We start from the raw sequence: 15,002 nt of genomic DNA, 5'->3' as shown, positions 1-15,002 counted from the left end.
ATATATTGACGACGAGTTCGTCGTCCGAGCTCTTCTCGAGTCCTCCCGTTGGATAAACTGATCAGCCCCAATCTCTCTAATTAGTGGACTACTAAAGGGGTAGAGTTTAGACCCGTCAGCACAGTCTAGCTTAAAAGTAGCAGACTGAAGGGTGGCTCCTTGTCAGCTACCAGCACAACTACCTTTTTACTATACCCACTAAAGGACGGTTAAGCTCAAACACTAGCCAGCTCGTTCACTAATTATAAACTGAATCAAGACAATACGGTATGAGGTGTACAAAATGGACCATCAGGTCTGAGTTCTTGGGCATAATGTCCGCCTTACTAACTAAAACTAAACTATATTTTATTATATTATTAAAACTTATTAATAATATAATAAAAATAATATGTATTACTACGAGTAAAATTTATAAATTACCGGATTTTTTTTTACAATCACTAAAATCCAACAAAAAATAGCATAACCCGCTTTTTAGCTTAGTAACAATCCAGGGGACCAAGTTTTAGTCATTAAATTTTTCCCCCATATAAAAAGTAATTCCAGCGCACCTTGTATCAATTTAATTATAGCTTCGATACAAATACAAGATGGTATTGATTTTACCATGATATTTTTATTATCTCCGCTTTTTCCCAGCATCTACTAGACAAATTTTGCTTACTATACCTCAAATTATTTCTTATCGTAGTACCTAGTTGAACCATGTTGAACCATGTCGCCAAATTTTAAGAATAATTTTCTTCGATTTTTTCAAATTGAAACACCCAAAAAAATTACAATTGTTTAAATTACCAAATTTTAATATATTTTTACATTGTTTTATAACATTTCTGACTTAAATCTGTTATAACATTAAAAAAAAAAAATTTTAGAGCTTCTTTAAATATGTACTTTTTATTCAAAATATTTTTTGGAAATTCGACTTCTACCTGGACATAAGGAAGAGTTTTAAAATAACTTATGTGTGTATAATATTTAATACCTAATTATTAATCACACCAGTTAGTTATAATCCGGTTATAACCCAATTACAAGTTACTGATGTAAGCTTAACTACGTAGCATACAGCCGAGACACTTGTCGCACACCCGTGTCATCTACTTAGACAAAACTGATTACACATACTGCCATTGACAAGTCAGCTGTTAAGCTGGAGCCCGACGAGGATACATGACCATGGTCGTATCTTAAACAGAAATTTTTGTACAACTCCAGTATTAATCAAAGGCGCAGTACTGCTAGATAGCCCGTACTGGTTGTTATCCTGTTTATGAAATGAGATAGTACTGACTGTAAGTACAGACTACCATTATAACGCCATCAAATACCTGCGGGATGCTGGCACTAATATACCTTCAGTACTAGTTTGCCCTGGCTCGTTGGACTTGAGTCAAGCATTAGCCGAATACCGATGGACTGATTTTACAAAATCTTCATTAATAATTATACTATAAAACTAAGTTTAGCAGTTTGACACGGCACCGCCCTACGCTCTAGGCTGNGCGAGTGACCGCGGGTGACGAGAACCGGTCCGCTGATGGACGATTTTACAAAATCTTCATTAATAATTATACTATAAAACTAAGTTTAGCAGTTTGACACGGCACCGCCCTACGCTCTAGGCTGGCGCTCACCCGCGTCTCTTTCGATATCAGCCGTTCAGCTATTAATATGACAATCGGGTATTTACCCGCTCAAAAAACCGAGATAAGGCCGCCGCCGTGTATGGATTACAGATATTGCGTTCTGTTCCGTTTCCAAAGTACACCTTAGCCGGTCGATCTCCTTGTGGTTCTGGTTTCTATTATTTTTTTTTGTGTTGTTCGTTGTCTTACGATAGTCAATTTTAACTTGTGCGTCATTACAAGTCACAGTATATATATATTTATACACATACTTATTACATATATATTTGTGTGGGTTTGGGCATTTGATTAATTCAACCTGTGCGACTTTACGATTCATGTTACATACTTATTTTTGATATATTTGTGTGCGTTTGGACATTTACTTAGTTCAACTTGTGCAGTCGTACATCGATTGGATTACGTGTTAAACGGTTGGGTTAAATAAAAGGTGAATGTTTAACACCACCCATCATTTCCGATTTTCTCACATTAATTCTTGGAGGTTATAATCGTAAACGGCGGAATTGAAATACGCCTTAATTCCTTACGAAACGAATCGTAACAATTTTACTTTAATCTTTATATTAATATAAAACAGGGGTCTCCTAACTTTTTTATTCGATGGCCACAAAAAATAGCAAATGCTCTTAGCGGGCCAAAAGTTTAATAACACATATAATTTTAATTTTATGAAAATATAGGTATACAAATATATTATTTTTAATATATTTCAATTTTAATAATTTTTTTTTTATGAGAAGTATGAAATTGATGTTATTCTGCTAATATTCGATCGAATTGAGGTTGTATGTTGCTAGTTCCAATTTTCAAAATTGACTCCAAGTGTTTGTCAGTCATAACCGATCTATATTTTGATTTAATGTATTTCACTTTGGAAAAGTTTGTTCGCACAAATAAGTCGTAACAAATACAGATATATATTCAATTGCCAATTTTTTTAAATTTGGATACTGTGTATCTAGGAGAAATTTATAAAAAGTCTCTTCACGATGTTTGATTTTCAGTGCATCATCACATTATAAATAAATCATTTCCATTTAAAGGGTAGGAGGTAACTTCTCAATATCACAACTAAACGGGTTTTGATAAATATTTATTTCTTCCGATTTTACGTCAATGTCAGAAAAACGTTTTTTAAATTGAATTTTAAGTTCAGAAATTATTTTTTGAGCGAAGTCGACTGGCAATTGTGTATTTGATTCTTTGTTATATTTATCACAAGTAGAAAAATTAATAAAACAATTTTTTGAAATTTGCGTTTCAAATAAAATAAGTTTTTGCCTAAATGCTTTTACTAATGTGTAAACATCGCAAACATCTTTACCTTGTAATTTTAGGTTGAAGTCGTTCATATATTTTGGATATCCACTAAAAAAGCTAATTTCCAAATCCATTCACTATCTGTAAGTAAAGGCAATGGTCGATTCTTATCAATTAGAAATATTTCAATTTCATTTCTTAGTTCAAAAAATCGCGATAGGACTTTTCCGCGACTAAGCCATTGAACTGCTGTAAAATTTGGTATATTTGGGTACTTTGTTTCTATTTCTTTCAAAAAATCTTGAAATTGACGATGCCTAAGTGCGCTTGAGCGAATAAAATTTACTGTTGATAATATTGGATCCATAACACATGACAAGTCTAAAGTTTTTCCGCATAATGCCTACTGATGTATAATACAATGCAAAGTCATTGGTTTAAAACATTCTTTATCACAACTCGTAAATATCTGTCCAATTAAACCTTTTATTGTGCCACACATATTTTTTCCTCCATCAGTAGTGATACATTTCAAATTTTCCCACTTCAAATTATATTCTAAAAATGATTTTTCGATAACTTTAAATATGTCGATACCTGTCGTAGTTCCATGCATGATATGTACAGAAAGTAGTTCATTTGAAATTTCTAAATCTTTATTAACACCTCGAATAAATAAAAGTAACTGTGACGTATCAGATACATTTGTTGATTCGTCAAGTGCTATACGAAATGAATTCTTGAGTCTTATTACTAACCTGAGAATTTAAATTATTACTAATATCGTTAATTCTACGGGTAACTGTGTTAACACAAAGGCTAATATTTTTAAAAGTATCAATTCTTTCTGGACAAATTTCTTCAACTGCTTGAATTACACATTCTTTTATTAAACTACCATCAGAAACCGCTTTTCCTCTTTTTGCCAATAGATGTGTAATACGAAAACCTTAGCCTTTGTAGCAGCTTCATTAATATTTTTTTGTTTTTTAAATAATAATTGTTGTGATGAAAAATTATTTTGAAAAAGTTGTCTGGTGAAAATTTGATGATGGAGAAATAATTTAAACGCTACTTATAGAATTTACAAAATTTACAATTTGTGTATTATGGAAAATCCACAAACTATGTAGTTTTCAACACTCAATTTTTATTTCTTGTATTTATTCTGCGTTCTGTAGTAGATTAAGTTATCGGGACTCATAAAAAAATCCTAGGAGCAATGGCTAAGTTCGGAAAAGCTCCATTACTTTTCTTTATAAAGTTAATTACATCAATAGATATTGTTTTAATTGCCTAAAGGTAAGTACTATGTAAATTTGAAAAAAATTCATTCAGTCACTTTTGTGTAATGAGATGATAAAGTTGGCTATTTTCAACAAACCACGCATGTTCAAGACCGTAAAACGATACAAAAAAAATTATAAATCGATTCAAATATGAAAACATTCATCATCTTTTCTACTTCTTGTATCGTTGGTTTGTCTAATAATTCTTCTACTGTTTCATTCACTTCTATTGTAGTTGTTTTGTACGAGGCAGCTAGACCGTAGGACGGCAAGTTGTGCACCCCACTAGAATGTCGATTTACCTAAAGCCTGTTTAAAAACGTTAATATTGATGCGGGAGTGGGTCACCTAGGAGATGACGGCTAACTATACATCCAATAAGTAAACGAGAGTAGACAATAATTAATTAACAAATAATCACATATATTAGAAATTCTTTATTGTATCTTAAATTTAAGGGGTAACGGAGGGCCCTTAAATACTAGTGGCCGGTGAAGTGACATAAAATAAATGGTCAGGGCCCAAACACTAGTGGCGTGCAAGGGCACGTAAACTTTGAGCACAAGGGTGCAATAAACAAGTAATAAAAAACTATGGCGTACAACGGCCGGACAATTTTACCATTCAAGCGAAGGCGCTTGCAACAGAAAAAAGTAACACAAAAAACAATTGACTGACTGACTTACGACAATAAACTGTACACGGATGAAAACCGACACGGAGGTCATCGATTTGCCGTGATGGGTGGGCAAGGGGGTGAGTAAAGTAAGATGCTGGTGATCAGCTGTCCCACGAAATAATATAATCAACGATCTTTGTAACAACTGGTCAACTAGATCCTTCTAACGGCGTTCTGTACCATAAAGTGGTCCTATTTTCTGGTTGATTCAACATTTCTTCGAACATATTTTTAAATTCGAAATAGGCACGATATAGTTGTCCTGAAAGCTTCGGTCCTATATATAGCTCGGACTTTCCAATTTCCAATTGTTAAATACGATAAATTTCCGAAGCATTTGTTGTTGTTACATAATCGGTGTGTTTTCCATGTAAGGTTGATTGGCTTTACGAAAACCCCCAATAGCTGTAGAATCATCCTAATACAACCAATTAAAGTCAGTTCAGATCCGGGGCTCTGGGTTCATAATACCCGTCGCACTTGTTAGTGCTCCCCCGGGGGTATATAAATAAATATTATAGTATTTAAAAAATAGAAATTGTAATATTCAATCGAGATAGAACCGTCGAACCATAACGTAACAGATGGGTTACCATATAAAATAATATTTGTAAAAAATATTTATTTTTTTATAACAACTATTGACAATTTGGTAAATGGTGTGATGGAAAAGCTCTAGTGCATCTTGAACGAAATGAAACTGGAGAAGTGAATGTTGTGTGGTTCGAATTTCCTTATTGTCCGAATATCGGAAATAAAATTAGGAAAAAAGTTATTGGTCATATGACCACAAATAACATTAGCCGAACAGCAGTTTCAATCTCTAGATCATGTACCATTAATTTGAATCACAGCAAAACCATCTTTGTTAAGCGTTCTCATTTGTTTGTAATGTGTGCTTGTGTAACGACTATTCATAAATCGCTAGGAAGCACGTATACTGAAGTGGTAAATAGACACTCGAAATTGTTGTTATATGTAGCTTTTTCACGAGTTACTAATCTTCACGGATTATTCATTATTACTAAAAATGATGAAAATTTGACGTTTTAACATGTAAGGAAAACATCTAATACCACGGGGCGCCTCCATAATGAATTTACAAGACTTTCCACTTGCTTTTTAGTCACAATTGACAGACAAATAAACGATTTTTTTAAGGACCCATTGAGAATGTCAATTTATAGTCTAAATTATCAAATTCTCAAAGCTCATTCATTAGACATCCATGATACCATCTTTTAAAATTCTAAAATGTTAATTTTCCCGAGACCTGGAAACATGAAAACGAGAATATTATAATCCATAATTTTAGTTTTATTCAATTTTAGTATCATTAAATATATGCGACCAGACGTCAAATCTGGAGCAGTAGCTATTTATTATCGTAGTGACGATATAGTTAATATTGTCACTCTATTAATTGAAATGACAATAGGACAATCGCAGTCTTTTAGTTTAAAAAGTACTTCAGTCGGTAATTTTTGTGTTGATTGGTAATTGTTGCGCTGAGTGTTTAAGACAAAAGGAACAAATCATCATCATTGTAGCAATTTATATCTCATCAAATCAAAAAATTGATGATATAGTTTATTTTTTAAATAGATCGTTGCATACTTATAATACCAAAGGTGCACATTACTCAGCAGGGGAGAAGATAAATTGCCTGTGATCCTGAGTGGAGACATTAATGTTAAATAGATAAGAGCAATTACAAACATTTTTGGGTGAAAATCTCAATTTATAAATGTATATTGATCCAAAAACTCTGACAACTCGATCAAAAACCACAACAGATTCAATTTTCACTCGATATATTAATAAGATAAAATCAAAACTTACATTACTTATCTCAGTTACCGTAAGCCTGTTATATTTTATATATATTTTATTTTACATAGAAAAATAAAATAAATTAATTTCAATTGAAAATTAAATTTTTAAGTGTATTTTTTTAGCTTCGATGCGAAGCGGAGAAGGTATTAATTTTACTATGATGTGTTTTTTTTTTATGTCTGTTGCCACTTTTTCTCAGCTCTCACTGGACCGATTTCTTTCAAAAATACGTCAAAAGATCACAAATCGTATCTAGTTGAAGACATTACCCTTAAAAATTGAAAAAAATTCCCTCGTTCCCCGCAAATGGGGGAAATATCCAAAAAAATTACAAATTTAAAAATCGCTAATTTTCGAAATTTTTTCACTTTTTTTTCTTAAAACTTCCATAACTTTTTGAAAAATCAACAAATCAACATAATTTTTTTTTATACTAAAACCTTAGATATTTACCTTTCATTTGATATCATTTTTTTGAAAATCTATCACTTAACCTGCTCATTGGGGGGGATTTAAAATGGCAACTTTTTTACAAAAATTAATTTTTTCAACTTAATTTTTGAAAATGTTCCGGAAAGACTGCGTCCTTTAAACATATATCAAATTAAAGCTTATTTTATGTACTACAAAATGAAAAAAAAAAATTTGTCCCGACACTTTTTTTTCTACATTTAAACGGCTGCCGTAGTTAAAAAAACACTATTTTTGTGTTAAAATTTTCGATTTTAAATTTTCAACTTAAAATTGCTATAACTTTTTGAAAAATGTATATATCAGCACAAATTTTTTTTTTCTATTTTCTAAATACATTATAAGTACATCTTTCATTTGACATATTTTTTATTAAAATTGGACAATTTCTCCTTATATAGGGGGCGTTCAAAACTTAAAATATTGTAAAAAACATAAATTTTTTTCAACTTAATTTTTGAAAATGTTCCGGAAATACTGCGTCCTTTAAACATATATCAAATTAAAGCTTATTTTATGTACTATCAAATGAAAAAAAAAAATTTGTCCCGACATCTTATCTTCTATGTGCAAATGGCTGTCGAAAATTTAAAAAAAAATGTAATGTTTGCGATAAAAATGACCTTTTATCGGGATGTTTTTTGTACTTAAAACTGCCATAACTTTTTCAAAAATGAACAAATAAAAATAATATTTTTTTGTATTGAAACCTTAGATATTTCCCTTTCATTTGATATAATTTTTTTTGAAAATCTAACACTTATTCTGCTCACTGAGGGAATTTAAAATAGTAATTTTTTTACAAAAAATAACTTTTTCAACTTGATTTTTGATAATGTTCCGGAAATACTGCGTCCTTTAAACATATATAAAATTAAAGCTTATTTTATGTACTACAAAATGGAAAAAAAAAAATTTGTCCCGACGACCTATCTTCTATACGCAAATGGCTACCATATTCAAAAATATGCTATTTTTGTATGAAAATTATGGGTTTTGTATTTTATTTTAATAGAAGTTGATGTTGCTTTTGCAATTATGCAACAATTTTTTAAAATTAAACACCATCTACAGATTTGCATCGAAGCGTTTCTTATGATAGTGATTTTAATCACTGTCAGATTAAATCTATACTGAACCCAACTATGCAATGTCTCCACTATGCCGCGACCCCACTGTGCTACCATTTTTTTTAATTTTATACCAATATAAACCTAATATATATAAACCTTAAGTCGATAGTGGGTGATAACAGGTTATTTTTTCAGTAAGTTTTTCAATTAATAATTTCAGTTTTCACTTAGTTCTATATAAGTTAATTCGTGTTTATCAATAGAATATTTAATATTTACTGAGTTACGAATTGTTATACTAAAAAATTCATACTATTTTACGTGTATTTTTAATATTTTAATTGAAATATTTACACATCGTTTTTTGGTATGCATAAAATATTCATTCACTATCATTTTACAAATAGATGTTTTATGCTACTGTTCGTTTGGTAATCTTAAAGACTTAAACACTAGGTTTTAAACTAAATAGTATCACTAACTCCTACGTATTTACATTCGTGTAAGTTTGGTTGCATCAACATCTCAAGGAGTCATTTTTGCTTTTGTGTATAAAACTATGTCTAGTAAAGGAGATTCTCCTTAACTGCCTCGAGAGGAACTTCTAGCCGGACCGGCAGTAGTGTTAAAACTTCGTCGTTAGTAAATTCTATCACTAATAAGGATCTTATGGGCAAAAATGTAAGTAGACTTTCGAAGCAGCATAATCGGGTAATAATTTGAGAGGCAGCATTTGGAGAGATCGGTGCCATAACTCAACTTTAACAATGTCACTGATTAAGTTGTTCCTTAAAAAATTTGTGGATACCACCAAAGTTGCAGCAATGAATGTTGAGTGCAAAGATGATACTATGTAGTAAACTTTGTACCCAGGCGTTTAAGTCTTCAAGAAAACATCAGAGATGAACAGCTGATTTGTAATCGTATGGAACGGATGTTGCTAAGACATAAATTATACTCACGATTATCCACGGCCAGAATGAAGATTGACAATTTACAAACTGTTGTACTGCCTTATATAGTTGAATAATACGAACAGAGGTTGAAAGAGTTTTAAAAAAGATAAAAAACAATACTAGTGAAAAAAGAATACACAAACACTATAGAAAAAAATAAACTTATAAAAGAGTGATGATCACTAGATAACATTATCATATATTAATTATAGTTAATTATGCATGACATTTTGTAAATTAATAAAATAATTATGAGATTAAACTGAATAAAGTTTTACCACCCAACACAAAGTAGTATTAGAACTCTAGTGATTGATTTCAATGATAAATGTACGAATTTGATTTTGACTTTTTAATACTCTACTAAATAATATTTGTTCAATATGACAACAACAAAAATTTGTAATACATAACTTATATCACCAAAGAATCAGTATTTCATGAGAAATTTGAAATCAACCACGAGATTTCTAAAACATGATTTAAGAATGAAAGTTAAAAAATTTGTTGGAAACAAGTTTCCTACAAATACAATATCTTAGAGTATTATCGTTACATATTTGTCAGTAGTATGACTACGAAGATGACGATATAATGAACTAATTTTGTCTAGACTCAATTTCAATTTTACACCACAGAATTAGCTATAAGACTAAACAACCTTACACTAAGAAGGCTTGAAACCAAGAGAGAGATGATATTTTTTATTTTAATTATTTAACGCCAAACGGCAATTTACAGGAATAATATTATGGTAACATAAATATACAACATAATATAACAAAAAGAAGAGAAAAAAAAATGTACATGCATATATTTAAAACATAGAGTAAGAAACTATGACAACAAAATAATGATGACAATAAATTTAAGATTTATAAGATATAATATATAATTAATATAAGACAGTTAAATTTTATAAAAGTAAATGTGACCAAAAAACTAAGTATTATTGAAAGAGCGTAGCATTCTGTGTATTGGATTATTATTATTATAGGAGGTATGATTGCTGCAAGAAAGGGCTGAAAATTTTTAGACAGACGCAAAAAGTCACTCGATATCCGAGCTAGAGGAAGATTCAGGTATTCCTCTAACAATAATATTACGAGAACATTTTTCCCTTTCCGAGATTTCTTGCAGTGTTACTTGGACACTATCAGCATTAGAATGAGGACTACTTTTGTACGTTTCAATGGAATTTACACGTTTTGTCAGGTCAGCAACATTATTTTAGAGAACAGTATTCTCTGATTTGAGGTTAGCAACTTGTAAAGTTAATACCTTTAATGCAGCCTTAAGCTCAGCAAATTTATCACTTTGGGACTGACACAGTAATTTACATTGAGACAAAGTATCTTCCTGAGTTTTACGCAGCTCATTCATTGTTTGATGAAAATCTTCCAAAGACAGGGAAGTGGAAGAAGATGAAGGCGTTTTAGATGATTTGGCAGACGAATTAGAGGAAGAGCGGATTAAAATTTGTGAAGTTTTAGGAGAATTAGAGGTCATCTTTACTGGAAATATATTGGCGTAAGAAGCTCCTGATGTTAGTGAAACGCAACCTAAACTACAGCGATGTGTTTTAAAGTAAAGAGTTTGAGTGTGTCAGTTAATGGCCACCGTTAAAATCATCAAGATAAACAGCTGATAGAAAAAGCGAAATGGATGATCCACGAGAGAGTTCTTGATAACAACAATAAGTACATACAATTTGTGTAATAGAAATTTCGGTAATTATGAACTAATACGCAAAAAATTGAACTGAATTGACTCACAATGTTAAAGCAAAACTCAACTGCGAGTTAATAAATAAAAAAGTACACTTAATTATTTTATTAAATTCAAAAAATGCTAAGAGAAATTTACCATTTTTTTGTTATCAAAATATATACGATTTTCAAGCGTCTAACCGCTCTCCTGACCATTGATAAGAGAAACAATTAATGACCAATCTGTATGATCATGACTTACGATAAATTTTACAGGGCGCAAACAGCTGTCTTTTAAAAAATATACATTCTCTGGTCAATTAGGCGACTCTTTTGTGTTTCAAAGGGTACGCGTAAAAATTGTTGAAAAATCACTTAAAGAGACAAAAATTATTTTTTCTGCATTATTTCTTTCACAAATATCTTCTAGTTTTTGACATTGTCCTTTAATATAAAAAAACAATTACTCGTACCCTGTAAATTTGGAAATTCTCCCAAAAAATTTCTGTTTTAAAAATCAGTAATTTTCAACATTTCTTTTCTTGAAAGTGCCATATTTTTTCCAAAAATGAAAAAATCAAAATACCTTTTTTTATATAGAAACCTTATGTCTACTTATTAAAATAAAAAAAAGCTTATGTTATGTACTACAAGTTAAAAAAAAAAATTATCCCGATGACCTATTTTCTATGTGCAATTGGCAGTTGAAGTTGAAGAAAAAATATGATTTCATTTTGTTTTTGAATCAATCCACTAATTTATTAAAATGAAACACAAATTTGCATCGAAATAATAGTGATTTTAATCTCTGTCCAATATTATCTCTAATTTTCCCATCTATGCAACGACCTTGCTGTGCTACAGTTTTTTAATTAATACCCATATGTTACTTTTGAATTAAAATGTACAATAATTTGTACTCCATTATTTATTATACTTCAAAATATTTTTTATTTAGTATTGATAAGCACTGAAACATTGTTTCCGAAATACGTATCTGTGTCTTTTCAGTAATTTTTTTGTGGCAATTGGGTTTAATATTTTTCAGTTTTTTAAATTAATAATATTTTTAATATAGATTTAATTTTATTTAATTAATTAACCATAATTGATCAATTCTTATTATATTATTACTTATTGCTAGAAAACCTAAGATGATTATGCTCTAGGAGATTTCAAGTACATTTCTTTGCGCAACCTTTAGTCGTATTTAAAGGCAAACAAGTCGATTTTCATAATAGCAAAAAGTTTTACAATTCATACGCACAATGCCATACAATGTACTACAGTAACAGATGAATAACCTCTACTGGAATACATAAATTACAAAAAAACGTGGACTTATAGTTATGATTGATTGTAATTATTGATAAAAAATTTTTTTTATTTTTTCAATATTTATCATAATATTATTGTTTATTATAAAATTTTTAGTCCAACACCTAACAGTTACTAAAAAAAAAATTACACAAAATTTTAATTAAATTAAAAGTTATTAGTGTTATCATAACATACAGGGCAATTCTGAATATTTATTTATTAATAAAATAAAATATTTACTTTAAAATAATGATGATTAACACAACCGAATAGAGAAGATACTGCAATTTTTTCAATAGTATACATATACTTTTTATCTAGATTCCAATCGTTTTTCACACTCTTGTTAATAAGTTCAACCACATTTTTCTCGGCATAAAATATTTGAAATGATAAACTAGAAGACTTAAATGAAGCAAAACTCTCTTTTGTTGACAAATTTTTAAATGATTTTAGATCATGTTTTTGTTTTGTGCTAACCAATACATCTTGTTCATTTTTTATATTTTCTAAACTATAAATAAGAATAGATAATAATAATATTTAAAATTAATAATGTATTATAAATAATAATTTAAAACTAAAAAATATTAAATTGCCCACAAACTGTACCGCGGTCGATCATCGATCGATGGCAATGAACGATCTCTACGGTTTTTGACATCTTACGTGCATATACGCATTCTAGTCTTTCGTCATATTCTTCTCTAGAAATTAACTTGTTTTGTTACTGTTAATATACTAGTTAATAAGTTTATAAATAAACGGAACATCTATAGTGTTCCGTTTTTGTTTTGCTTTGATTTCTTGTGGTTCTATTGTAATTATTATATATACCTTCAAACTGATCATTGCTATCAAAATTAGTGCTGAACTTTATTTTACTTTGATTAATAGACATTAGAACTTATCCATGTCATCCTTTTTTAACACGCTTATATTAGTTTCACCTGTATGTATGTTTGTAACTCTCCACGCACCACGTATTATTATACTTGCGTATCCCGTCGTCAATGGCCTTGGGACTAGACTGTCGTTTATATCGCCTTACTATATATGAATGAACCAAACCAAACGCCCACCCATAAAACAAAGCTATACCTCGAGCATCATACGTTTGCGTACTTAAGTGGCTTTACATATATATATATACATATATACTATTAAAATTTATATATTAACACGCTTTATTCTCATTAAGAGACATAAAATGTATTCATTCTGATTACGGGGGATGATTCCCGTATCCACATTTTTCGTCACTAACTCCACGTTCTGTTGGTAATTTGCGCACCTGCTGCTTTCCTTGGATGTGGTAGCCGTTACTCAGACTCCCTACTCGGAATCGAACCCTGATTTCCCGTTACCCGTTACAATCAAGATATTAATAGAAACTACTATCATAATATAAAACTAAAAAGTAAAAAATAAATATAGTTTAAAAAAACTAAAAAAACACACTTTTAAAGCACATTGAACTACAAAGTTAAAAATAATTTTTAAAAGAAGCTTAAAACAATAATGAACGAATAATACTAGTATTATTGTGATAAAAGCGTGGGTGCTTTGTGCCATATTTTTCGTATATTGAACGCCCGACGCTTTTAAAATAATGAATTAAAAAATGTTATTTAATTATACATGGAGCTTTGTTTTTCACTTTCTGTTCTTCCCTTATATTATTAATATTTGTTTTTTTTTTAATTCAAAACATATTATCTCCTTCAACGAGAATTTTTCTCGCTTGGCTTGGCTATTAGGTCACTGTCCAGTGTTCCCCTGGCCAGTGGGTGCTTAGGCTGAATTCTTACAAGATATTTTTTATTTCCTAACATACCAATGTATTTCTTTACTTAATAATAATTTAATGAACTAACAAATAAAGTCATAAAAACAATATCGAAAAATCAAGTATAGTAACCACTCAGCATAGTAGGATAAAATATAGTTAAAAAATTTTTTTAGTTTTTTTTATAACTATATCAGCCCATTAAGGACCATAGCTGCCACCTTAAAAAAAGAGGTTTCTTATCGATTTATACTCGTTATGGACGAGTGGTTGGTGCATCATCGGAGAGAGTGTTGACGACTCCTAAATGGTAAATTGATCTATCGTTCGTCAAATGAAGCCACACGTAACCGAGTTTCGAACACGAGGCAGTGCGCATCAAACATTCCGCGTTACCGAATTGGCCACACTGTCCCTTTATAATTTAAATACATTGGTATAAATTTGACATCGAAAACGGTCCAATGAAAATGTCGTTGAAGAAAATTAATTTTTATTTTAAGGGATTTAAATTATTACTTGATAAGAAATCAATGTCGTCTAATACGTCTATATTATTCATATTATTATATATTACTTAAGATAAAAATTAAATCCAAAATGTTTTTGATACTAAAATTGGTATTTTTTTTGGTATAATTTGACTTTAACTTTCCCCGTGGATAGGGGATAAGAATACTTCCACGGCCCCTCTGCCAGTCGTAAGTGGCGACTAATGAGGTTGTGTCAGGTCGACAGTCGGCGTAAAAATCTTTGTCAAAATAGTATGAGGAATCCTGAACAAAATTTAGGCGGAATGTCCCATCTCAGATATACGCGGGGACAACAGAAAGTAGTTAAAAACGGAGAAGGCCTAAGGAATAAAGTGTTTGATACCAGCTGGACAACTTATGCGGTAGCTGTTTCACCAGTCATGTGTTGTGTAAACGGTGTAGGATAGATAGATCCTATCCTAATCCTGTAGA

At 30.5% G+C, this 15,002-nt stretch overlaps 1 protein-coding gene across 1 annotated transcript in view; it reads right to left on the bottom strand.

Annotated features, from left to right (window-relative positions):
- Positions 1-13,149, bottom strand: part of LOC126898331 (uncharacterized) — a 29,707-nt gene extending 16,558 nt beyond the window's left edge. The window contains exons 1-2 of the mRNA XM_050672271.1: positions 13,086-13,149; positions 12,489-12,757 (exon numbers count right to left, since the gene is read on the bottom strand). Coding sequence (XP_050528228.1) covers positions 12,489-12,757; positions 13,086-13,149 — 333 coding nt within the window. The remainder of the gene's footprint in view (positions 1-12,488; positions 12,758-13,085) is intronic.
- Between the last annotated feature and the right edge of the window lie 1,853 nt (positions 13,150-15,002).

The sequence above is a fragment of the Daktulosphaira vitifoliae genome, unplaced genomic scaffold, assembly GCF_025091365.1.
Source record: "Daktulosphaira vitifoliae isolate Bord-2020 unplaced genomic scaffold, ASM2509136v1 Scaffold_2, whole genome shotgun sequence".
Classification (NCBI taxonomy): Eukaryota; Metazoa; Arthropoda; class Insecta; order Hemiptera; family Phylloxeridae; genus Daktulosphaira; species Daktulosphaira vitifoliae.
Note: the sequence above shows the minus strand (reverse complement) of the source record. Positions and strands in the feature narration are given on the sequence as shown.